This window comes from Anolis carolinensis, unplaced genomic scaffold (genome assembly GCF_035594765.1).
Source record: "Anolis carolinensis isolate JA03-04 unplaced genomic scaffold, rAnoCar3.1.pri scaffold_8, whole genome shotgun sequence".
Classification (NCBI taxonomy): Eukaryota; Metazoa; Chordata; class Lepidosauria; order Squamata; family Dactyloidae; genus Anolis; species Anolis carolinensis.
Genome location: NW_026943819.1, coordinates 12,590,765 through 12,617,027, shown reverse-complemented (window position 1 = coordinate 12,617,027; position 26,263 = coordinate 12,590,765). Strand labels below are relative to the sequence as shown.

Below are 26,263 nucleotides of genomic sequence, written 5' to 3'. Positions count from 1 at the left end.
CGTCAACGCTGAGTCCAGGAGGACCCCCAAACTGCAGACCTGTGATTTCAGGGGGAGTGCGACCCCGTCCAGCACAGGTTGCCACCCGATACCCCGATCAGACAAGCGACTGACCAGGAGGGCCTCTGTCTTGTCAGGATTGATCCTCAGCTTGTTCCTCCTCATCCAGTCCGCCACAGCGGCCAAGCACTGGTTCAGCGTCCGAGGGGCTTCCTTGGATTCAGATGGAAACGAGTAGTGGATTTGCGTGTCATCTGCGTAGAGATGGCAACGCCCTCCAAAACTCCGGATGACCTCTCCCAGCGGTTTCATGTAGATGTTGAATAGCATGGGGGATAGGATAGACCCTTGCGGGACCCCACAGGTCAATGGCCAGGGGTCCGAGCAAGTGTCCCCCAGCTTCACCATCTGGGAACGACCCTCCAGGAAGGACTTGAGCCACAGCAAAACCGTGCCACCGAGCCCCATCCCGGAGAGCCTCCCCAGAAGGATACCATGGTCGATGGTATCGAAAGCCGCTGAGATGTCCAAGAGAACCAGCAGGGTCACACTCCCCCTGTCCAGCTCCCTGCGGAGGTCATCCACCAAGGTGACCAAAGCCGTCTTGGTACTGTGCCCAGGCTTGAAGCCAGACTGCGAGCGGTCCAGAAAAGCCACGGAGTAAGCCTTAATAGCGGCTTTAGCCCGTGCTTGGTCAGACACATCGCGATTTCCTCCAGATGCTCTCTAGTCCCCTCCTCGCACGCTTCATCATTGCCAGCTCCTCAGTGAACCAAGGAGTCGACGTGACTCTACGCAGCGAGAGGGGACGTTCGGGAGCGATCGTGTCACGATCGTGTCGTGTTTTGATGTTTTACCATCCTTGTGGTAAGCTTCTCTCATGTCCCCGCATGGAGCTGGAGCTGATAGAGGGAGCTCATCCGCACTCTCCCCGGGTGGGATTTGAACCTGGCAGCTTTCAGGTCAACAACCCAACCTTCAAGTCACGAGGCTTTTATCCCCTAGGCCACCGGAGGCTCCAAATCTTTCTGTTGTTAAAAAGATGCTTTTACGTTGATTAAAGGTTGTAGTCATTAAACCTCCCATTACACGGGGTATAGGTGACACAGCAGGACTGATCAAAATACGCTGAGGGACTTGGCAGTTATTAAGTCCTTTATGAGTTTGTTTGCCTGGTATGTTCTCATGTTCTAGTGGGAGCTGTTCGTAGGGTTTCTTTTTTGGAAATCCAACTCTCCTGCCACTCCCTTTTCCTTTGATTGGCTCATCCACCCACAACTTGGCCCTTTTCACAGTCAAGCAATGCCTACTTGAGACACTTCTCTGTATCAGGTTATTTTTCAGATGTAATCCCACCTGTCATTTCCATCAAGTTTTGCCTGAAGCTTCTTCTTTGGACCTTAATCTCTTCTGTCAGCATTCTCCCTTTGATCAGGGCGTTCGGTTTAGGGCCTTTCCCCACCCAGGACACCTGCAGGGCTCAGAGAAGGCGCTCTCTCACATTTCTCACAGCATTCACTGCCTTTCCTTCAGCGCATCTTATAATCCTGTAAACCGGGCAACCACCAGGATGGCCATACATCCTCCTGTAAAGACAACCTTCCTCTGGACATCCTCCATTTGAAGGGTTGTCCAGTCCAAGACTAGTTTAGGGAGCAGGAACTGAAAGAAGGAAGAGGACAGAACTTGAATTTACCTAGAAGCAGCACTTGCAGGACTGATCCTGACATGAGGCAGGGTGAATGCAGCCACTTCAGATCTTGGTATCACGAAGGAACAGTAAACTGATCACCGTTTAATTGTATAGTATTATTACAATTTTGCTGGAATGGCTGCATCCTATAGAATACTGGGATTTACAGTTTGGTGAAGTAGTGATGCTGTCTTGCTGAGATTTCTAAATAGCCTGCATTTCCCGGGATTTGAAAGTATGGAACCAGTGCAGTTAAAGCAGAATCAGAGTGCTACAATTTTGTCATGTGAAAGGGTTGCTGGACAGCAGGTACAGGTCACAGTGGTGGCCTCTGTGATGTAACATCACTCTTTTTATGTTATTGAAATGTCTTTCAAAATATGCACCTATGCACATAAAATAAAAGTTTCCACTCAGCTAGGAGAACAGTAATTTGCTCATCATCATCAGCGATTCCCTCGTGTCCATCATCAGCGATTCCCTGCCTTCCAAGTCTAGGGTCTTGATGGAGGATCCATAGGTGACTGTAGAGCCCTATTCATGATACACATGTTCTTTCACAGTGAGGACATTGATTTCCAGATGGAAGGTAGTCCTGATAAAAGTTGGCTTGACATGCCTTCCTCTTGACACATTTCTCCCTTCCGTCCTCCATCGAATTCCACAGCACTGTTGGTAACAGCTGACCTCCAGTCAGAATGCTCAAGGGCCAAGGTTTCCCAGTTCTCAGTGTCTATGCCACAGTTTTTAAGGTTGGCTTTAAGCCCATATTTAAATCTCTTTTCCTGTCCACCAACATTCCACTTGCTATTCTTGTGTTGAGCATATAGTAACTGCTTTGGGAGATGGTGACTGGGCATTCGGACAATGTGGCCAGTCCAGCGAAGTTGATAGCAAAAGATCATTTCTTCAATACTGGTGATCTTTGCTTCTTCCAGAATACTGACAATTGTCTGCCTGTCTTCCCAAGAGATTGACAGAATTTTTCAGAGGCAATGCTGATGGGACCATTCCAGAAGTCGAGTGTGACATCTGTAGACGGTCCACGTTTTACAGGTGTATAACAGGCTTGAGAGGACAATAGATTTATAAACAAGCATCTTGGTATCCTAAGATGTCCCAATCCTCAAACACTCTCTATTTCATTCTGGAAAATGCTGCACTCAGGGAGCTTAGATGGTATTGTATTTCATTGTCAATGTTGAATTTTGTGGAGAGGTGGCTGCCAAGGTAGCAGAAATGGTCAATATTTTCTAATGTTAGACCATTAAACTGCATTTCTGGCATTGCAGAGGAATTGGCTAGTGCCTGCTGGAAGAGCACTTTGGTTTTCTCGATGTTCAGTGAGAGGCTGAGCTTTTCGTATGCTTCTGCTTTACATGAGGAAGTTAGAACAATTTACCTTGTTAGAACCACAAAGCAGGCTAGAACCAGCAGACACTATTTTGTCTCAGACACTATTTTGAGCTCACTTTATAGTTGTGAACATAGAACAACACTTGGTGGCAGAAACTAGACTAAGTTGCATACTATGTATAACAGCTTAAGTTAAAATCAACAAAGAGTGACACCTCATGGTTGAACTTGAATATGGAACTGAAATAATATAGTTTGGATTTTTCCCCTACTTTCTCATGAACTTGTGACCTTTTGCTCTTGGGCTTCTAAGTTTTCTCATTTCTTTTGGATTTTGATTGGCTCTTTGGGTTTTTTATTTTGATTTTAAGGACTGTTAAAGATTAGGATGACCACTATTACAAGAAGAACTGGACCTAATACACTGGCAAGTTAAAGGGAAGGGCAGGAAAGTGCCTGAAAAACTAGTGGATTCCAGTCAAAAGATTTTGGATGAGATTCAAGCAATGAGATGTCAGATGATTCAGATAAGGATTAATATTAAAATTACCTTGAGATATAACTGAAGATGGAGCAGAAGAAACTGAAAGGGATTAACCATTCTTGGCTCAGATGACTTTGGATATGAAGAGATACAGCTTCCGGAAAAAAGAAGTCTAATTAAAACTTACCAAGTGAACGCTATGATATGGCTACCATAAATCAGAGTTGATTTGAAGGCACACTGTTGTTGTTGTTGTTGTAGACATAGACATCCATGCCAATAAAATGCCACTTTAAAATTCTTCATTTAAAATTGACTGGGCAGGCAGGCCTGCCAGAAGAGATAGGTCCTTAATTTCGTTTCAAGTCTAACATCACAAGGCATAATCTAAGAAAGCCATCTAGGAGACAGCAGTGCATTAAACCTGGAGTTACTTAGGAGATTTGAATGCTGCAGGGACAAGCCATGAAAATGGGTTGCCTCTTCAGCACATATTGGAAAGTATAAAGAAACCACTTCCTCTTACCTACCCATCCTTTACTTTCACTGTAGTCTCCTGAAATATTGCTATGGACCCATTTTCAGACCTACATCTCTAACCACCTCATCTTACATTCATCACAAGGTCAGTATTATTATTATTTTGTTTTTAATCAGGAGAAACAACAATATCTGAAAAACAAGCGATCCCTTGCCCTGTCCATAGCCCCTTACATTAAAGGAGTCTGACACCAGTTTAAAACCACTTCTTATTGTTCATATTGTTCTGCCTCAAACCCCCAAGGGATACAAGAGACAGTGATCCAGGTTAAAACCTTTTATTGCCATGGAATCATATTGTTCTGCATCAGACCCCATAGGATACAAGAGACTGCTGATGGCTGGGCAATGAAACAGGACAGGAGGCTTTGATGGTTCCCATCCCACCTGTTTTTCAGTTGTAAATATGGGAGTAAAGTGAGATAAGAGGTAGAAGCTCTTAACACGATTGCTGGCCTGTGTTCAGAATTCTCTCCTTTCAGGACATTTCTGCCTCTTTTCAACCTTGGAACATGTGATGAGCTCCATGCTTGAAAAGGGGCTGAAGTGTCCTGTGAGGGGAAAATGTTTCAATGTGATGAGGTCTATTGCCGGAGTTCCCTCCTTTCAACACCCTTCTGCCTCTTTTCAACCACAGAGGGCTATGCATTGGCCAGAAATAGTTTAACTCATGTGATGAGCTCAGTGTCTCTCCATGCCTGAAAAGAGACTGAAGTGTCCTACGACTGGGAAATTTCTCAATGTGATAAGGTTATACAAGAGAATGAAATTTGTGCCCCATGAAGAAGAGGTTGTTATTAATGTTAGGAACAACTCTTCATCCACCACGTCTTCAACACTGCTATATTCCTCAACATATCCCAGTCAACACAGAGGTAACCTTAAACACAAAAGCAAGGGTGGCGGTGTGGTTTTTCCACCTCAATTTATGACTGTTAGACAGTGATTAATGGCCAACAGGCTCAAAATTGCCTTTAATGCTAGCTCAGTATTGTTGCTTGTGATGGTTAATAAGTTTAGACAGACTTTTTTATGCAGCACTTTAACCAAGGTTGGATGTGCGAGGCAGAGAGATTTCCCTCCTGCTGAGCTTAACAAAACCACCAGATCCCTGGCACATGCGTAGGTTAGGTTTTTCCCTTAGGAAAAGAACCCAACCGTCCTGCCCTAAGGTGGTGTTTGTCCACCTGTTTGGATTCATTACCAGCCTGCCTCTTTCATGTGTGGTAGCTGGAGCTTGTAAAAGGCTAGGGAAAGGCAATGAAATAAAATACTGCACCCCTATTGAAAAGGGCATACATGTGTGCAGGGTTGTATATTGTTTTCAGGCCCTCCCTCGGCAGACAGGCTGGAGACAACAGTGTTAATGAGAATATTTCAAAGACCTTTGAACCTGCCTCAGTCAGCTTGCTAGTAAAAATGCAAAGCAATTTTTCACTGGGTCCAATGCAATCGAGTAGATTGGCCATGAGGATACAGAGGTAGCATTTACAGTCAAGGTTTGGCAGTTGCAATAGCAATTGCACGAGAGATATTTTAATCCATGCTGTTGCAAGCATGTGGACAGCCCTACTATTCCACATGCCGCTTCTCCTCTTCCAACTCAGGGCCCTTCCACACAGCCATATAACCCAGAATATCAAGTAAGAAAATCCAGAAGTTGGGAGTATTGTAACTGTTTTGAGAGACAGTGATCGGGCATTCAGACAACATGGCCAGTCCAGCAGAGGTGGTCTTTGTTACTTCCAACACGCTGACATTTGACCACCTGTCTTCCCCCTAATATCTATCCTCCAGAATACCCCACTCCCTTATGACCCTGTTTGCTGTGGTTTTTATTTTTGTCTTTCTCACCCCGAGTTTTAACTTAATGTTCATGTGGTCTGCCCTTGTTTTTATTGTCTCCTTGTTTTATTTTGTAATGGATATTATTTACTGTATTGTTTATTGTATTGTGTTCTGCTGTTCTTTTATATGCTGTTTACATTGTATTGTTTTGGGCGTGGCCCCATGTAAGCTGCCCCGAGTCCCCGTTGGGGAGATGGTGGCGGGGTATAAATAAAGTTTTATTATTATTATTATTATTATTATTATTATTATTATTATTATTATTATTATTATTATTTACAGGATTTTTCAGAGGCAACGCTGATGGAATTGTTCCAGGAGTGTGACCTCTGTAAACAGTGCACATTTTGCAGGTGTAGAACAAGGTTGGGAAGACAACAGCTTTATAAATAAGCACCTTGGTATCCCTACGGATATCCCAATCCTCAAATACTCTCTGCTTCATTTAGAAAAATGCTGCACTCACAGAGCTCAGGCAGTATTATATTTCAGTGTCAACTCAGGAAAGGAAAGAGAAGAGGAAGGATGGAATTATTCTCTTCCCAGTGGCCTTGGTCAAAAGCAAACTGCTTCAATATCTTCTCGCTTGTTGTGTCTTCTTCCTCATTAATAATCTTAGCCATCTTGACCACGTATGATTTTTTTGGGCACATATGGTCCATGAGGTCACAAAGAGTCAGAAACGACTATGTGATTGAAGAAGAAGTCCCAGTTTCACCAGTCAAAGGCCAGAAGGTATAAGCAGTTTTTTCTAGGGATGTCACCGTACCAAAATTAATTATGTCAAGAATATTGATTACTTCATCAAATTGATTTAAAAAGATACAGTAAAGCATGCCAGCGATCACAAGACAAATGCTTCAAGTGCTAAAGGGAAGGCATGGAGTGCTACTGACTCTTTGAAATACACACTCACGCGTGCACACACACATACGTGTATATTCAGGTTTAATAATGTTTCTTTTCACTAGGTCACATCTTGATATTGTTAACCACAGATCCACAGATGGATTGTGATTTACAGTAACCAAAAAAACGAGCCAGTCCCAGCCCTGAGCCAAACTTTTTTTTTTTTTTGGGTTCAAAATCCCTATTTGCTTTCACTGTTACAAGAATACATTCTTCCTGAGCTCAGAGCAATTTCCTAGTTTGCTTTTATTAAATCTTGAAGGGGCTGAGCCAAGCTCCGTGATTTATGAAACACGTGCTAGATTCATTAAAAAAACCTTAAAAGATGTAATACATTTTATCAAGGCTTTAAATCTGGGCAAGTGTTTAAAAATTTAATGCCGGGTTTATTTCATCCCAGACACCTTTTTTAACACTTATTTAGGAGCAATAAAGTTGGGATTGACAAATATTGCAGATATTTCATGGCTTACTTTTATAAATTGGCACTGAATTCCTCTGACAGGTTTGTTTTATATATAGCTATTCTGTCCCTGGGATCTGTATATTGTAAAGATCAAATTATTCTCCTTTATTGACACTTTATAGCTCTTTTTCCCTTGTTTCTTCACACATATATGCATGTGCATACATTCATACAAGATTTAATATATTTCTTTGTGATCTGTCAGTCTTCCTATTATTTTTTTTTTCCATTTGGCAAAACATATATCTTAACAGAAAACAGATTTCTCTTTTTAATTGCCAACAGACATTTAAAAAAAATAGAGGGGCTGAGCATAAGCATTAGATTTTCTACTTGACGCTATAGCATTTTGACCTATGAGTATAAAAATGAAGTTACTTAAAAACTGAGTTAAAAAATACATTCTTTACTTGTGGCAGATTTGAAGGAACTAGCAGAAGTCATTTCGGAATCACTGGCAATCATCTTTGAGAGTTCTTGGAAAACAGGACACATCCCAGAAGACTAGAGGAGGACAAATGTGGCCCCTATCTTCAAGAAGGGAAAAAAGGACAAGGCTCCTTCTTTGGAGGCTTTTAAACAGAGGCTGGATGGCCATCTGTCGGGGTGCTTTGAACACAATTTCTTGCCTCTTGGCAGAATGGGGTTGGACTGGATGACCCACGAGGACTCTTCCAGCTCTAGGATTCTATGAGTGGCTTTCATCAAATTTGCTGACAGAGCATCTCAAACTGAATTAATATTGCCTTGCAGGTCTTAATCTTTTGACAGATTTCTTGGGAGACATTAGACTCAAATTTCAAAAGGCAATTCAGAGTTCAAGTTACTTTTATAACTTTAAGGCCCAAAGTAGTTACAGTAGTTATAATTATTAATTTTTTTCAAAAACAAAAAAACCAAAAACAAATGCTAAAAAGCCTTTGGGAGGGGGAATTCCCTTTTTGTTATTACCTCTCAGTGCTGACAATAGACAGTGTAACTATTTAAAAGACTAAGTACATCTATAATTATTTAATATATTTCTCTGTGATCTGTCAGTCTTGTAAGTTTTTAAAAATTACTTTATTTCATATCTTAATTGGGTTTTAATCAGGATATGATGTTTTAATTGATTATGTATTGCTGTTCAATGTATTTGTATGAATTTTATATGCTGTACGCCGCTTTGAATCCCACCCACGGGAGAAAAGCGGGATATAAATGAATAAATAATATTAATAAATAATAATCTATAATAATAAAAGAAACTAAATATCATTTATACCACAAAATAAGAGCAATATTATCCCTTGCTAAGGTGCTTGTCTTGATGAAGTAAAGCCTTAATATTAGAAGGAACACAGTTCAAATAACTCACTAGGGCCCTTTCTACACTGCCATATAAAACCCAGATTTTCTGCTTTGAACTGGATTATATGGCAGTGTAGACCAGGCATGGGCAAACCTGGGCCCTCCAGGTGTTTTGGACTTTAACTCCCACAATTCCTAACAGCCAGTAGGCTGTTAGGAATTGTGGGAGTTGAAGTCCAACACACCTGGAGGGCCCAAGTTTGCCCATGCCTGGTGTAGATTCATCTAATCAATTTCAAAGCAGATAATATGGATTATTTGCTTTGATAATCTGGATTATATGGCAGTGTAGACAGGCCCTTTATGACTAGCCTGAGGCCTCATCCACACTGCCTATCATCCAGTTTCAGGATCCAGATGATCTGATTTGAACTGGATCATATGGCAGTGTGGATCATCTGGATTCAGAAACTGGATGATAAGACAGCAGTGCAAATCCAGCCTGAGTTGAAAGTGCAAAAATGTAACTTGCTCTCAATTGAAGAGTGGAAGAGACGAGATCTTTCCCTCTTTTCCTTCTCCGGAGGCTTTGGAGCAAAGACTGGGCGGCCATCTGTCGGGAGGGCTTTAATTGTGGGCCTCCTCTCCCAGAGCGAGGGATGGGGCGGGGCTACAACGTCAGAGCGTTCGAAGCCGCGGCGGCGAAGGCTGATGCCGTCACGAAGGCGACAACCCGGAAGTGGCGGCCACAGGGCGGGCAGGAGCTGCGGGCGGAGCAGGCGGTGAGTGAGCGGAGGCGGCGGAGGCCCTTCCGGCTGCTCTTCCTCTTCCTCCCGCGTTTTCCTCCTTTCTCCCGAGGAAAGGCCTCCTCTTCTTTGCCTTTCCCGCTGTTTCGTTCCTCTCAGAGTTCTGGCGAAGGAGTACAGCTTGAAGCCTCTTGAAACTGCCATGGGCTCAATGCCATGAATTCCCAGGCCCTTGCAAGACTACAACTCCCATGACTAATAGCATTGGGCCGCGAAGATTGAAGTGACTCAGTGCTATGGGATCCTGGGAACTGCAGTTTGCTGAGGCACCAACACCCTTTGACCGCGGAGGCAAAAGACCTTCAGCCTCATCACAAAGAGGGTGTGGTAAAATCAGAGGGATCAGCTAGCAGCCAATAGGCCAAAACATCTGGGGAGAACCATTGTACTTACTTACTTACTTAGGCGATCCCTCGTAGTTCGAGGATGATGGTCCTCCGTCTCTGTTGTCTTGGGGATGGATCCGTAGATGGCTGAAGACACCTATTCTTGATCTGCATGTTCTCCTGCAGTGAGGACATTGGTTTCCAGGTGGAAGGTGGTCTCGGTCAGGGTTGGCTTGATGGGCCTTTCTCTTGGCACGTTTCTCCCTTAAGCCCTCCATTCATGCCTCTTCAAACTCCGCAGCACTGCTGGTCACAGCTGACCTCCAATTAGAGCACTCAAGGGCCAGGGTTTCCCAGTTCTCAGTGTCTATGCCACAGTTTTTAAGGTTGGCTTTAAGCCCATCTTTAAATCTCTTTTCCTGCCCACCAACATTACGTTTCCCATTCTTGAGTTCGGAGTAGAGTAGCTGCTTTGGGAGACGGTGATCGGGCATTCGGACAACGTGGCCAGTCCAGCGAAGTTGATGGTGTAAGAGCATCGCTTCAATGCTGATGGTCTTTGCTTCCTCAAGCACACTGACATTTGTCCGCCTGTCTTCCCAAGAGATTTGCAGGATTTTTCTGAGGCAACGCTGATGGAAACACTCCAGGAGTTGGGTGTGATGTCGGTAGACCGTCCACGTTTCGCAGGCGTAGAGCATTGTATTAGAACATGGATGAAGCCCTTGCAAAACTACAACTCCCAGGATTAATAGCATTGGGCCGCGACGGTTGAAGTGACTCAGTGCTGTGGGGTCCTGTGAGTTGCAGTTTGCTGACGCACCAGCACGCTTTGGCGAAAGACCTTCAGCCTCATCACACCAGAGCATGGATCCACTTTAAATCCGGTTTCTACCTCTTGCAGAATTCTGGGTTTTGTAGTTTAGGGAGGCCCAGGGCCCATTTAAGGCCCCTCCCAAAACTACAAGCCCCAGAATTCTGTAGGAGGCAGAAACTGGATTTAAAGTGGATCTTTCACCGAAGGGTGCTGGTGCCTCAGCAAACTGCAACTCTCAGGACCCCATAGCACTGAAACACTTCAACCGTCGCGGCCCAATGCTTAGTCCTGGGAATCGTAGTTTTGCAAGGGCTTCATCCATGTTCTAGTGCAATGGTTCTCAACCTGTGGGTCCCCAGATGTTTTGGCCTATTGGCTGTTAGCTGATCACTCTGATTTGACCATATACTCTCTTTATATGAGAATGCATGGTCTAAGCTTGCTCTTATTTATTTGTTTGTTTACCTTATTTCTACCCCGCCTTTCTCTACCCCGAAGGGGACTCAAGGTGGCTCACTTATAGCAACCATTAGATGCCTTAAAATACATATAAACAGACACTTAAAATTAATTAAATTTAAAATTAATGCATATTAAGCATGTAAAACATTCAATATTAAAATCACATCATCCGAAAATCATAGTCCAAGGTCATTCTGTCGTTAATTATCCATAATTCCAGGTCTGTTATTACACTGAACACCATAGCACTGAGTCACTTGTAGTTTTGCAAGGGCCTCATCCATGTTCTAGTGCAGTAGTTCTCAACCTGTGGGGTCCCAGATGTTTTGGCCTATTGGCTGCTAGCTGATCCCTCTGATTTGACCATACTCTCTTTCGATGAGAATACATGGTCTAAGCCTGCTCCTAATTTATTTGTTTGTTTATCTTATTTCTACCCCGCCTTTCTCTACCCTGAAGGGGACACAAGGCAGCTCACATATAGCAACCATTAGATGCCTTAAAATACATACAAACAGAGACTTAAAATCAATTAAATTTAGAATTAATACATATTAAACATTTAAAACATTATATTCAATATTAAAATCACACCATCCGAAAATCACATTCCAAGGCCATTCCGCCGTCAATTATCCATAATTCCAAGTCTATTATTGTGCTGTACTAATCACCGAAAGCCTGATTACAGAGCCAAGTTTTTGCTTTTCTTCTTGGTCCTCTTCACCAACGCTGTCGTATAGATGCCTCAGGTCAGATCCTTCTTAACAGTGACATCCAGGAACTTAAAACTAGCCATCTGCTCCACTTGGTCTCCATTTGTGACCAAGAGCTGGATTTCAGGCCTGTTTTTTCTGTAGTCACCATTTTGAGCAAAACTGTTCAATGCCTTCCTAATGTCAGAAATCCATGTATCAAACCTCTTTGACAGATGGCTACCCAATCTGTTTTGAAATCCTGTAGTGAAGGAAAACGCATTAGACCTCACGGCAGTTTTTTTTTTCTTTGAAGCAGTTCTGAAAGTTTTTACTAATGTCTGGTGGAAACATCCTTTCTCGAAATTCTCATCCATTGGTTTATGCTCTGCAGCAGTAGAAAAACAAGCTTGCTCCATTTCATATCTTTCAAAAATGTGAAGATGGCTATCTTATCTCATTCTCCTGTCCTCCACGTCAAACATGTCCAGCGGCTTTTCTCTGAAACTCATGCACTTGAGCACACACAGTAAAATCAAAAAGATTACAGTGATTTGTTTTTAAACCCCATGCTGGAAGATACGAGTGCAAAAACCAGGATTCAGAACTTTAAAACAGATTAAGTTTGATGAAAAAATATAAACCTTCCTTGCTTAGTTTCTCCATATATCACAACGTTAGGATGCCTGCCATAGATGTGGGTGAAATGTCAGGAGAGAATACTTCTGGAACATGGCCATACAGCCCGGAAAACATACAACAACCCTGTCATCCTGGCCATGAAAGCCTTTGACAACACTTTGATGAAGAAAGTTCAGAATGGATTCTTCTGTTATTCTGACATTTCTAGAAAGTAGATCAAGTATGTGTATGAGGGAGTACATTAGTGTTTATATTAGTGTCTTAGGATCTGTTTGCGAAATGTGTGCCTCAATAGAATTTTAAATCCTAGTTTAACTCCCATCCAACATTCTATTTACTAAATACACTGATGCTTTCTTTATTACTTATAATTATATCCCACCGTTTAACTGTTAGTATGTTTGTTTGTTTGAAAGGAAGCAATCTTCCCTGTCTTCCAGAGGTTTCACTTCTTTTGTGCATGTTTACTTGGGTGTAAGACTCAATGTAGGCTTCCAGTTCTCAGCAGATTTCAAGGAAAGAAAGAACCCAATGGGCAGAAATAAAGTGTCGATACCTGGCATAATTGCCAACTCCCCTCCCTTAAGATCACTTGAAAAACACTGGTTTATAGCACAGTGGGAAGTTCTTCTAGTATTCTTGTAAAATGAATTAAGATTGATTACTTGAAGATAGGATGGAAGATCTGAAGCACTTTCCCAATAATCTCATATATGTCTGTTTTGCATAATTCTGTTTTCACTGGATATCTGGGAAAAGGTTAAAGGGTAGCATTTTGAAACAAGCTTCATCAGTCCGGTGTCCTGTAAATGTACAGTATTGGGCCACAAGTCTAAGAATCTCCACTAAGTGGTGATGGTGAAGGTCAAATATATCTGGAGATCTTGGGGTGAAGTAGCAGGGGGAGCTATTCAAAAACTGTGTTTGTTGGCCTTTGGAATTCCTGTTCAGCCACATCCTAGTTATGAGATCCCATCAGATGGTGCCAGGCTTTTATGATGGGCTAAATCAATCTTTTGTGCTCTGTTTGCCAACCTATAAAGAGTACCTCATTTGCTTGTTGACAGAATACTGGGCAAGATGAAATTCATCTGACAGAGCAAGGAAATTTATTGATTGATCTCTCTGTGTCTATCATGAATCAGAACACACTGTGGTATCATACAGAGTTTCAAAATACACTGGGATGAATTGTTATTTTATTCCTTTCCTGCCTCTCTCTAATTTCCTTTCTTCTTACTTTTTCCCAGGTTACACTCTCAGGGATGACTCAGTTGGGTGCCATAGCAGCTCTAGCTGCCAGTCTGGTGGCAGCTGCTCTTTTTTCTGCAATACACAAGATTGAAGAAGGGCATATTGGTGTTTATTACAGGTGTGTGTTTGTCCTTGGGGTGAGTTGTAGGATCTATCTGCCAGTTGTTTGGTTCCAGCAGCCCTCTAAATCAGGTTCAAGGGCACATTGTATTTCTGTGTCTTCAACTAGAAAGCATGGGGTCTTTTTGTAACAAAACTTTTCTTTTAGAACAGCCTACCTTGGGAGGTTTATCTTGGTGCCATCCTTGGAGCCTTTTTAGTCCATCCAGGTCTTTTGAATAAATTATGTAATCTGAACCAGTTCATTTTAAAGTCTGCTAGACTTTAATTGAAGACCCATGCATTTTAATTATAATTGCTACGAATTTCTATTTCCTTTATTTTGCTTTTGGTCTTTAGGTTCTAATATCACAGCATTTAAATTGTTGTTCCGAGAAGCCACAAGAAGTGTCAGAAATAAAGAATAGATTTTAAATCCTTGCCCAAATTTAATGCAAACACAAAGAGTATGCAGGAGATTGAGATGGAGAGCCTGGGGCCCTCCAGATATGCTTTCGATAATGAAGTGGAGACTCATATGTTATAGTCTACAGGTGACTCAGAAATTCTAGCTTGGTAATTTTTTTAATGTATCATGCTCCTATTATTTTGGACAAAATTCATGTTAAACTAATTTAAAAGTGCGGCTCATTTTCTTATTGTTGTTCTTTTCAAACCCGTACAGGGGAGGAGCATTATTGACATCCACCAGTGGTCCTGGCTTCCACCTTATGCTGCCGTTCATTACCTCCTTTAAATCAGTTCAGGTACATCTCATCTTTAACATGTGTAAAGGAATGCAACATGGGGTGTTGTTCATAGTCGTACCCAAGAAGACCAAGATGATGTTTTTGCTATCATCTGGTCCAAATTCTTGGTCTGAGTAACATTGTACAGTTTCTTATCCAAAATGCTTGGATTTTTGGAATACCTTTTTGTGCCTATATGTACATAATGGTATATTTTTGGGATGAGGCACACATTTAAGCACAAAAGTATGTGATGTTACATATATGCCTTATACACATAGCTTGACGGCAATTTTATACAGTATTTTAAAATAATTTTGTCCGTGAAATAAGATTTGTGTACATTGAATCATCAGAAAGCAAAGGTGTCCTTATCTCACCCAACCATATGGATAGTTTTGGAGTATTTTGGACTTTATTGCAAACCACAGAGTTCCTTTCTGCTGGAACAGAAGGAAGGAAACAACATGAGGCCAGGGCCTGATTGTAGCTATTTCCAGTTTTAGAATGCCGTAATGTTATCTATTGCATCCTGAATTTTTAGTTCTCTGACATTCCCATCTAATTTTTCTTCAGTTGTGCAATATTTATCTGATAATACTAGCACCAGAATACAACTGTCATTTACCTTGCCCTAAGTTTGTCTCTGAAGCCACATGGCCTTTCCTTTTTCTTATCTGTATAGCAGGCCATGTCTAATCCAGTTGCCAAACAGAATCTGCTTTTTTCACAAGGAGACTATATTCCATTAAACATACTGAACAAGTTTCATTTGTGGGGGATTCTTTGAGCAACCTCTGGGAAGGGATGGATAGGGATTAATCTCCCAGATTTGATAAGTGCCAGAAAAGCAGGCCAAAACTGACAGTGAGAAAGAGCTTGGGTTTTGCCACGAAACACAGTAGAAACATCGCTTATTCTGGCCAGTTCTGGTTTTTACAAATCCTTTGCTTTCTCTCTCCCAGACAACGTTACAAACGGATGAAGTAAAAAATGTTCCATGTGGCACAAGGTGAGCGGTGACTCTTCCAGTGAAACTGACAACCCTTTTGTCCTTACCATAGACTGAAAGTAGTATGCAATTTCCAACAGTGCACAAGGGATTTTATTAACCATTTTATCTGACCCCCGGTGGAGTAGTGGATTAAAGCCTTGTGACTTGAAGGTTGGGGTGCTGACCTGAAGGCTGCCAGGTTCGAATCCCACCCGGGGAGAGCGCGGATGTGCTCCCTCTATCAGCTCCAGCTCCATGTGGGGACATGAGAGAAACCTCCCACAAGGACGGTAAAAACATCAAAACATCCGGGCGTCCCCTGGGCAACGTCCTTGCAGACGGCCAATTCTCTCACTCCAGAAGCAAGTCAAGTTGCTCCTGACATGAAAAAAACAAAAAAAAACCATTTTATCGATAGTTTCAAACTTTCCTGAGTAATTTTTGCAACACAGTATAACAGAGGCTTGCTTTATTCATTCCTATGGATCAGTGGCTCCTAACCTTTCGTCCTCCAGAGAAGCTGGCTGGGATTTCTGGGAGCTGAAGTCCAAAGCAACTGGAGGAGCAAAGGTTGGGAACCTCTGTCATGGATCATTTGATTGCATTGTTTGAAAGATACTGTGAAATGCCTTGTAGATACCACTAGATGGCATCTTCCCCTCTTATTCATTCATCTAAAAAATTGTGTGTGAAGTCCTAAACACCTGGAGGGCTGAAGTTTGCCCATTCCTGGGCTAGATTGACTAGAAGTAATGGGAGTTGCAGCCCATCAAGGTGTGAAGGACTACGGTTGCCAACTTCTGTTTTAGATCAGCTCTGTTTTATGTGTATACCACCATTTTGCAGGCAGACTAGAATAGAGGCTGTAAGACAGCGATCCTTTCAGGTTTGACTATCCTATCAGTTGAATTTTGACAATGAATGAATATATCTTTTTTTCAATCAAGTTCTTGATGTCTTTTCTGCTGATCAAATGTCTTGTCAGATGCTCAGATTTCTCCGGTCTCTCTTTTTTGCAGTGGGGGAGTGATGATCTATTTTGACCGAATAGAGGTTGTAAATTTCCTAATTCAAAGTGCTGGTGAGTTATCTGTGTTGTTACAGCTTCTTTCTGGGTGATGGCATGGTGCATTTCAGGCAGATTTTACCATGGAAAGTACCTGCACTAGTTGCAATAGTAATATCAATAAAGTGTAGTTCAGTTCCATTGCTTATTCTTCTGGCGTATTTGTGAACTAATCTGAGCCTACTAACAACATATTTTTTATTTTTCGTACTAGTATATGATATAGTGAAAAACTTCACTGCAGATTATGACAAGGCCTTGATCTTTAACAAAATCCACCATGAACTCAACCAGTTTTGCAGTGTCCACACGCTACAGGAAGTCTATATTGAATTGTTTGGTAAGTGTTCATGTCTTTTATCTTGGATGAGCCAAGAGATAGACCTTTTACCTTTTTGAGTGTTCTCTTTACATGTCTTTTGAAGGCTATGGGGAACCTTGATTTGGCTAACATAATGGGGAGTCTCATAATGGGGTGGAGCTTAACAATTTTATTAAACATTGGGTCATATAATAATAATAACAACAACAACAACAACAACAACAACAACAACAACGTTATTTATATTCCGGCCCCTCTTCCCAAGGGGACTTGGAGCAGCTTACAACAGAGAAAAGCAACATAAAATAGCAATAAAAATGCAACAATTTCAAAATTAAATCAAATGGAAAATAAAATAAAACATGATAAGAAAGAAAAGTCAATCACAAAACATTTTAAAAATAACTCAAAAAACATCATCCATAAATAAAATAGGTAATAATTCTAGTTGGTGAAAGTGATAAAATCCAGTTAAAATTGTATTCCATTTAAGTTCTCTTATTGTATATGTAAGGTGATTTCTACTATGAGCTCAAGGCTGTAGTATTATGACTAGGCTTGTGTACTGTTCTCCTCACCATAAAGGCCCATATCAACATCAGTAGCCAGCTTGATGCTACATTCTTTATTGTGAAACTGTTGGTTTAATATCTTACCAGATCAGATTGATGAAAACCTGAAACTGGCCCTCCAACAAGATCTGACCTCAATGGCACCAGGACTCATCATTCAGGTAAACACTAATATTGAGAAATATATCAGAAATGAGGAAATCTTGCGAGATGAGTGGGAAAAGCAATCAGGTTTAATATTATGCCAGTGGCAGACATGATGTTGTTCTTTGTTTGATCTTCCCTTCAGCTACAATGAAACATGGGCAGCAGATGCTTTGAGTCTCTTGTATGATGATCATCCTTAAATCTCTTATTCCCACTTCTATCGGTTTAGGAGGTTTTAACGCATTGTAAGGAGTTTGGTGTCCTGTTAGTGCCTCCCCAGATAGAAGGGCTACTCTAACTATGGGCATCTCTCCTTCCAATAAACAGCCAGACTCTCTTGTGCTGCATTAGAATTCATTGGGTGCTTGCTAACAGATTGAGAATAGAGAATGCACTTCCAATTTGGAGTGTACTCTATTAAGTTTTGGGCACTGGTACACAGGAATTCTTCCATGAAGCTGACATTAGCCCCGCCCCCTGTTACAGGCTGTTAACACTGTTAACACTGACTCTGTTGATTATATGCTGCTCACTAGTCGGTTCCCACATTTCACCCCACCCACTCCCATCATCCTCACTTCCGTTTTGTCCAGGCAGTTCGAGTTACAAAGCCAAACATCCCAGAAGCAATTCGGAGGAATTACGAACTCATGTGAGTAGAATTCTTTCTTTGGCTTCCAATATGACTGCAGTTGGGGGTGCTAAGATCCATAGAATTAGGAGATAACTTTCCAATCTATATTTGGGGATCCTTTGAATTACTGTATGCTTAGTAGAACTCCCAGAATCCCTTGCTACTAAGCATGCTAGTAAAGGCATGCTTAGAGGCATATACCTGCACCCTTCCAAGGCAAGCATCTTTCATGTAGGGGATGCTTCATTGTGCTGATGTTTTATAGACTTGTCTGTTTTTATTCCTTTAGGGAGAGTGAGAAGACCAAGCTGTTGATTGCAGCTCAGAAGCAGAAGGTGGTAGAGAAGGAGGCTGAGACAGAGCGGAAAAAGGCTCTCATTGGTTTGTGTGCAATTCTTGCTTTCATATGTGAATACTTAAAGACAATGAGAGGTTGTGCAAAACATAAGTAGTGATGTATTCAATCCTTTGCCCAAGGCAATGGCAGGTTTTGAGGATTCAAGGGCTGGTGTAAAGCAAGGATCAAGAATAAATGAGCAAAAGATGAGTAGAGCTATGTGGGCTGCACATAATTTAAATTGGAAGATTATTATATTTTTAAAAGCACATACATTTGCTAGATGTCTCTGTGGAGCAAGAACCTTTACCTGCATTGACCATCTGTGTTGTATCCTCTGGTCACTGTGTTTTTATTCTCTCCATGCAGAGGCAGAAAAAATTGCTCAGGTGGCCGAGATAACATATGGACAAAAGGTGATGGAAAAAGAAACCGAGAAGAGAATTTCTGAGATTGAAGGTGAACAGAAACCTATTTAATGTATTTCTCCCTGTCCCAGGCTTTGAAATCATGTATCTTGTGTCACCCTAAAAACACACACATTTGTTATAGCAGGAACAAGCATGGGCTATGCCTGATGTTTACCTCATTATTTACATTCATTTTCCATCTTTCCCTTTTGAGGCATTCAATTAACCAATAATACGTAACCATCCTGTTCTATTGATGATAAAAAGAGCAAGCGGCCAAGAAGTTAAAGGACATTTTAAAGTCAGACAAATATATATATACCAAAGTTTAGTTCCATTGGCAGCAGGAGGGAACATAAGTTTTCTTATCCAGTATTGTGTATTATCTGCAGTTGGATTGGGTGTTAATCAAGGCATGGAGTCAACTGGTTGGCTATAGTCCATCTCTACAGCCTTGGATCTGCTGTTGCTGTCAGTGTAGTTATTCTGGGAGTGTGTGATTTTATTGAGAGGATTTCCCTGCATCTTTGTCATTCCCGGACTTAGGAAAGTCCCTGCCTGCAAACATCACGTCTCTCAATCTGGTTGAGTTCATTAAGGGCCCTGTCAAGATCTGCAGCATGTCACAGAGGAGCCAATTAGTGGTTTACAGATCAGTGGTCTCTCATTAGACTGTCCCCAGCAGAGTGCAGGTCGTTTTCTTTCTCGTCGAGGCATCTTGCTAAGAGCCGGGCCCTCAATGCAACCTCATAGGAGTCGGGAGGCTGGCTATTCCCCTGGCAGAGAATCCCTGGCTTTGCTCCAGACCCTTCCAGCTGCTCTGCCAAGCAGCTGCCGGTTGGCGGACTTGCATCGCATACACTCTCAGCTCTTGAGGTTGGTCACAGCTGCCTTTGCGAGATGTCAGCAGAAATGACCGGCTAATGCTGTTCTGTCTTTTTAAACAACATGGTGCAGTCTCAGGGAAGGTATCGTCAGAAGAACATGGTGTTTTTCCTTTTTCAGAGAAGCATTTTTGCAAAGGTTGTTTTATAAATAAAGCTTCCTAGATTTGAAGAAACAGTAACAGCAAATGCTTTTGTAATTTTATTGAAGGACTTGCATAATTTTGTATTTAAGAATTTTAAATAATGGGCTGTGCTTCTTCTCCATAATGGAAATGTTTGGGGAGGGGGATAAGAAGGGGAAGGCTTGATATGATGCTTTTACACAGTCTCAGGACAGTAGATGCCACTTCAATGGTGCTTCCTACTTAAAGAACACTCAAGCCTCCTTTTCAAAGCCTCCTTTTTCTTTTTGCAGATGCTGCGTTCCTTGCCAGAGAAAAGGCAAAGGCAGATGCTGAGTGCTACACTGCCGTGAAGGCAGCTGAAGCTAACAAGGTAAAGGGAGTGCCAGCTTTGCAATAGATCTCCTAGATTTCCAGATTGTTCTTGCATCTTCCTGCAGAAATGAAGGCTAAAAAATTACTTTTAGACAAAGAGTTCATGACTCAAAGTTTATTATTATGAGTTAATTTTCACAGTGGTGATGAGTTTTCTGGGTTTTATTTATTTATTTATTTATTTATTTATTTATTTATTTATTTACTGCATATACCACTTTTCTCACCCCTGGGGGACTCAAAGTGGTTTATGACATAATAATGGCAAAATTCAATGTCAAATATATATGTAAAAACCAAATCACAATATCACAGGGGGTTTCCATTAAATGTGCCCAGAGGGGGGGTTGCAATCCTCTTCTTCAGAGGTAGATTGAATGTGCTGTTCAAGGTCACCTATTGGGTTTCTGTGGATGAGTAGAATTTGAACCCAGTTCCCCAAACCTCCACATCACACTGCCCCTGTCTCCTGTTTACTCCATCTTGTCTAAACTTTTATAGGACAGTTGAATTGGTTGACAGCTCCTATCCTGGAAGGATGAGGAATCCTTCATCTGACTTGCTTATGGCCTTAGAAGACAACAACAGCTGAGATAAAGCTTTAAATATTATGTTTTGGCCTGTTACTTAGCAGCCCCGCCACTGAGACACAATCAGTTCCCTTTTATATTTCCATTTTCTGTGCTGTTTCAATCTCTTTAATCGTTACCCTAACACTGTGCTTCCTCCTCCTGCAGCTTAAACTGACTCCGGAGTACTTGCAGCTGATGAAGTACAAAGCGATTGCCTCCAACAGCAAAATCTATTTTGGCAAAGATATTCCCAACATGTTTATGGACCACGCTGGGACGCCCGCTAAGTCTTCGGAAGGATCCACTGAGGAGCTGAGAGATGAAAACTGGCTAGGAGCAGGGCCAGGCTTGTGATCCTCAGTCAGATGGATGGCACTGACACCTAACCACTCTCTTTGGTGTGATTTCTCTCTTTTTCTAGGATGCTGCACAAAACCCACTTTTGTACTGAAAATGCAGACTTGGGAGCATATAACTCTTTAACTTCCTCCGTAATTGTTTGCCTTAGTGCAGATGAAGGAAGGAACACTGAATCATGCTCAGAGGTCCGTGGCATCCCCATGATGGACTCTACATGCTGGGTTCATTGGATTTTTGTAGCAATTTGAGGAGAACAAATTCTCTTGCCAGAAATGGTACTATCCTCTTGCTGTTGTATAATGCTACAGATGAAGTTGAACATGTGGGTGACAAATGTGTTTCCAGAAAATTCAGAAAACAGAGGTTTTTTCCTTCCTCTTCCTCTTTTTTAAAGAAAGATGACTGTTTGCTATCACCTATCCTGGATAAGAAACACATCAGTCAAATATCCCCCAAATACTATTATTGAATTATTGGATTATTGGGCATCTTGTCCAGTTGTTGGGTTTCATCTGTAGCATATATGTTTAACCCACCCTGCCCACCAGAATAAAGGTGCTATGTTTTTGAATTTTTAAGAACAACCAGACCACCCACACTACAAATTCTACATGTGGCATTGATTATTGGGAGCATTAAATATCAACACACTACAGGCATGTCTGAATTGTACTTATGGAATGCATAGAGAAAACACATCTGAGCCTTGATGTCTCTCTTCTGCAATACTGTTATTGCAGCTAGGAGACAGCTAGGAGACAACTACAGATCCCATTTTGGAAAGCAGAGAGCAGCAGTTATTTCTGGGTTGCAGACATCTTTCTAGTGTAGAATGCAATTAGGCTGCATTTTGGGGTGGAGAGGATATATGTTTGCTCTAGTAATGATTTAGAGTAAATGGCGGAAATTTAGAGCTTTATGTTCCTTCCATTTTATGTAGCCATTTGCATGAACCCAATTGGCAAGTTAGTAGATTTCCCCACTAAGATCTTTTTTCATAATATCACCTTAGGTCCATGCATACTGTAGATTTTTTAATCCGTCCTCAAGACGTTTCCAAACAATTGTACTCAATGTATGAACCCTTGAAGGCCTTAACCCAGTGGTTCTCAACCTGTGGGTCTCCAGGTGTTTTGGCCTACAAGTCCCAGAAATCCCAGCCAGATTACCAGCTGTTAGGATTTCTGAGAGTTGAGGGCCAAAACATCTGGGGACCCACAGTTTGAGAACCACTAGTACATCCAAATGAAAAGGGATTACTAAAAGTATCAGTAGCAAAGCCCTTCTTCCTTTGCAATGTAGGAAGCCCAAATGGGTTGGAAATATCTGTTGGGAATCCATGGCTCAAATTCCAGCTGCCTGAGGATGGAGATAATTTTCTTGTGGGAGATGTAGTTACTGCTTTATGTCAAACAGCACTGTAGTTTAATAAACAAGCATGACTTGTCATTGTACATAGACATGAAATACCAAGAAGGCTTAAGCTACTGTCTGTAAACCACTCCCCCCATGCAGCCAGCACCAACCAACAGCAAAACTAGGAAGCGACGTCTTGATTCTCTGCATTGTCTCCTACGTAATGGTTTCCCCCCCATGCAGAACAAACAGGTCCCAAAGCCTTCTCCTTACTATCCCTAAATGTCTGATTTTTGAAACAGTCCAGAATAACAGTCTGGTAGCTTAAAGGTTGCTGTGAATGGGATTAATGTGTTGTTGGTTTTAAAGTGTAGTTGCTACTGTTCCTGAATAAGGGGATGCAGAACATCAGCAAAAAGAGTGGTCTGGGCCATCTGATTACAATAATATGCATTTCCGGTATAAGCTTTTGGAAGCAGCCTATTCTTTCTTTGCATGACAGTAGAAGGATGCATCAAATATCCATAGGCATACATTTCTATAAAATGGAAACAACCAGTTCTGAGCCCACAAATAGTCTAAGAGCCCCAGTCACTTTACCAGATGTGCCTTAGATTTGTTTCGGATAGTTCCTGCATTGCAAACAGACAACTCTTTTGACTTTTATACAAAAGGAAGAGGCAGGGAAATGCAGCTGATTGTAAAGGAGAAGAAGGTATTTTGTGAATGCTTTCAATTAAGGTGGTTTTTTTAATACTGAAGTAAAATGTAGATGTATTAAGAAATAGTGGGCACCTGTCTACCTATATGTTGTAGATCTTGTGTCATGGTTGGTTCATGCTGCTCTAAAGAACCTGCTGCTCCTTGCCTTTGGTCTGATGGGAGGTGGACACTAGAAATGTTTGGAAGAGTAGCTTTCTATGCTACTTGCTTCAGAGAAAGTGTCCTCAAATAACAGCAGTAGTTGAAAGAGTGTTGTCAAAGACTTTCATAGCCGGAATCACTTGGTTGTTAAGTTTCTGGGCTGTATGGCTATGTCCCAGAAGCATTATCTCCTGATGTTTGCTCACATCTATGGCAGGCATCCTCAGAGATTGTGAAGTTACAATCTCTGAAGATGCCCTGCTATAGATGTGGGCGAAACATCAGGAGAGAATGCTTCTGGAACATGGCCATACAGCCTGGAAAACTCACAACAACCCAACTGAAGGAGTGTTAGCTGTGACTCAGTTGATTTTCATTGTCTCCTTAAGCGAAATTTAGAGGCAACCTTATTCCATATTTAAAAAAAACCTGTGCATCTCTCTGGGCCCATCTTGAGTTTCTTGTAACTCGAAAAACACAAATGTTGAGACATCCAGTTGCTGCATGAACGTGCGCTTTTCTTTTTCAAAAAGGAGTCCTAACCAAAGTGTGTAAAGCAACTTCAAGGTGAAAGGTGTAAAATTTGACTATGTGTCTGTAAGGATCTGTGGGTTTTAAATTGAAGCGGTTAATGGACACAAACCATGTCTTTCCCTTGAAATACAGAGTTGGTACTAGAAAGGATAAAGGGATTAAAACCATAAAAATCAATTTCTCTGACAGTATGTTTGTTCTCTTTGATCATTTTGTTTCTTTTTCTAGTTGAGTGGTTACTTGTCTACTTGATCATAGCAAATGTTACCTGACAACAGCAGAGTATGGTACAGAAATTAGGTGAATTTGGTCTTGCTAATATGGGATATAGGTTAGATTTTTCCCTTTCCCTTTATTTTCAGCTTCACAGTTGAATCTTATGTTTTTGTCCAGTACTGCAGTAGAAGAAAGCCAGCATTTTTCTAGCTTTCATAGATCACACTTTGCAAATGGAATTGTGTGTGTACAAGAATGTAAAAATAAAGTTGAGAGACAGATGTGATATTTGGGAAGAACAACGCTCAGATTTGGTTCTGAGAAACACATGAGGGAGTTTTTTAACTTGAACATTTTTTTAAAGAAAAACAAGCAAACTCAATTCCAGCAAAGCCAAAGTGTATTATATGACTTTTTATATAACTCTAATGTACAATAATGGGTTAAAAGGAATACATCTTTGCATTTTTTTTACATAGATCACTAAAAACGTAAAAACCACTACTGTATTCAACAAAGAGCAGAACATGTGAAAGATAGGCTGTACAGTTCTCCTGATACAGGAATCCCATCCAGTCTGTTAGGTACTGAAAATAGTTTGTAGTTTTTTTTCTGTTTCTTTAATGTGATCACTGCTTTGTTAAAACGAGCCTTTACTGAATGCTTATTGTTTGGGCTCAAGAGTAATTAACTTTTTATATTCCTTTTTGTATTTCCATGAAACAATGTGACACTTATTACCAGTATGTTAGTGTTGGAATGCAGATTTGAATGCATCAGGCCAACTTCCTTACGAAGGTGGGTTTGATGGGTGAATGTCACTATGTCGGACATCAGCTATACAATTGTGCTGCTGTGTTATGAATCTCTTGGATTATTTTGTTTCATTTGAAACTGTGTACCTGAAATTAAATCAAGCCTGTATATTTCACAAATGTTTATTGTAATGTTTTAATAAACCATTTTTTCCTTTTAGGATTAGCGCTAACAATGCATTTTTTTCACATCAGGGGCAACTTGAGAAACTGCAAGTCGCTTCTGGTGTGAGAAAATTGGCTGTCAGCAAGGACGTTGCCCAGGGGATGCCCGAATGTTGCAAATAACACTGCTTTGGGGCTAAATGATGGTTCCCAGCCATGGCTCCAAGGCCATTTTTTTTTTTGCTAATAATCAGAAATGAGAATAGCACAGTTTGAATCAATTTTATGCTGATTTTAAATCCAGTAGAGTCTCACTTATCCAAGACTTGCTTATCCAAGGTTCTGGATTATCCAAGGCATTTTTGTAGTCAATGTTTTCAATATACAGTAGAGTCTCACTTATCCAACACTTGCTTATCCAACGTTCTGGATTATCCAACGCATTTTTGTAGTCAATGTTTTCAATCCATCAAGATATTTTGGTGCTAAATTCGTAAATACAGTAATTACTACATAGCATTACTGCGTATTGAACTACTTTTTCTGTAAAATTTGTTGTATAACATGATGTTTTGATGCTTAATTTGTAAAAGCATAACCTAATTTGATGCTTAATAGGCTTTTCCTTAATCCCTCCTTATTATCCAACATATTCGCTTATCCAACATTCTGCCGGCCCGTTTATGTTGGATAAGTGAGACTCTACTGTATCATGATATTTTGGTGCAAATTCATAAATACAGTAATTACAACATAACGTTACTGCATATTGAACTACTTTTTTGTCAAATTTGTTGTATAACATGATGTTTTGGTGCTAAATTTGTAAAATCATAACCTAATTTGATGTTTAATAGGCTTCTCCTTAATGCCTCCTTATTATCCAAGATATTCGCTTATCCAAGGTTCTGTTGGCCCGTTTAGCTTGGATAAGTGAGACTCTACTGTATGTCTTTATTTTTTCCCCCCATCACATCAACTTTTAAAAATACGACAAATGGTACATTACAGCGGACTATTGTAAAGCCTGCACATTTCACATCATATTCGTGTAACACAAGCCAACAAGTATTTTTCATCAAATATAACTTTAAGTCATTCTTACAGTTTTTTGCACTGAATTCAGATCTGTGTTTATT

General features: G+C 41.0%; 1 protein-coding gene across 1 annotated transcript; it reads left to right on the top strand.

Moving 5' to 3' along the window:
• The first annotated feature begins 9,213 nt into the window (after positions 1–9,213).
• erlin2 (ER lipid raft associated 2) lies at positions 9,214–25,139 on the top strand. Its single transcript, XM_003226726.4, has 12 exons — positions 9,214–9,368; positions 13,585–13,706; positions 14,373–14,454; positions 15,402–15,448; positions 16,450–16,511; positions 16,711–16,836; positions 17,478–17,551; positions 18,131–18,189; positions 18,461–18,552; positions 18,878–18,967; positions 20,221–20,300; positions 21,040–25,139. Exons 1-12 carry the CDS (start codon positions 9,246–9,248, stop codon positions 21,226–21,228), a joined length of 1,146 nt encoding a protein of 381 aa, XP_003226774.4. The 5' UTR covers positions 9,214–9,245; the 3' UTR covers positions 21,229–25,139.
• Positions 25,140–26,263: the final 1,124 nt, after the last annotated feature.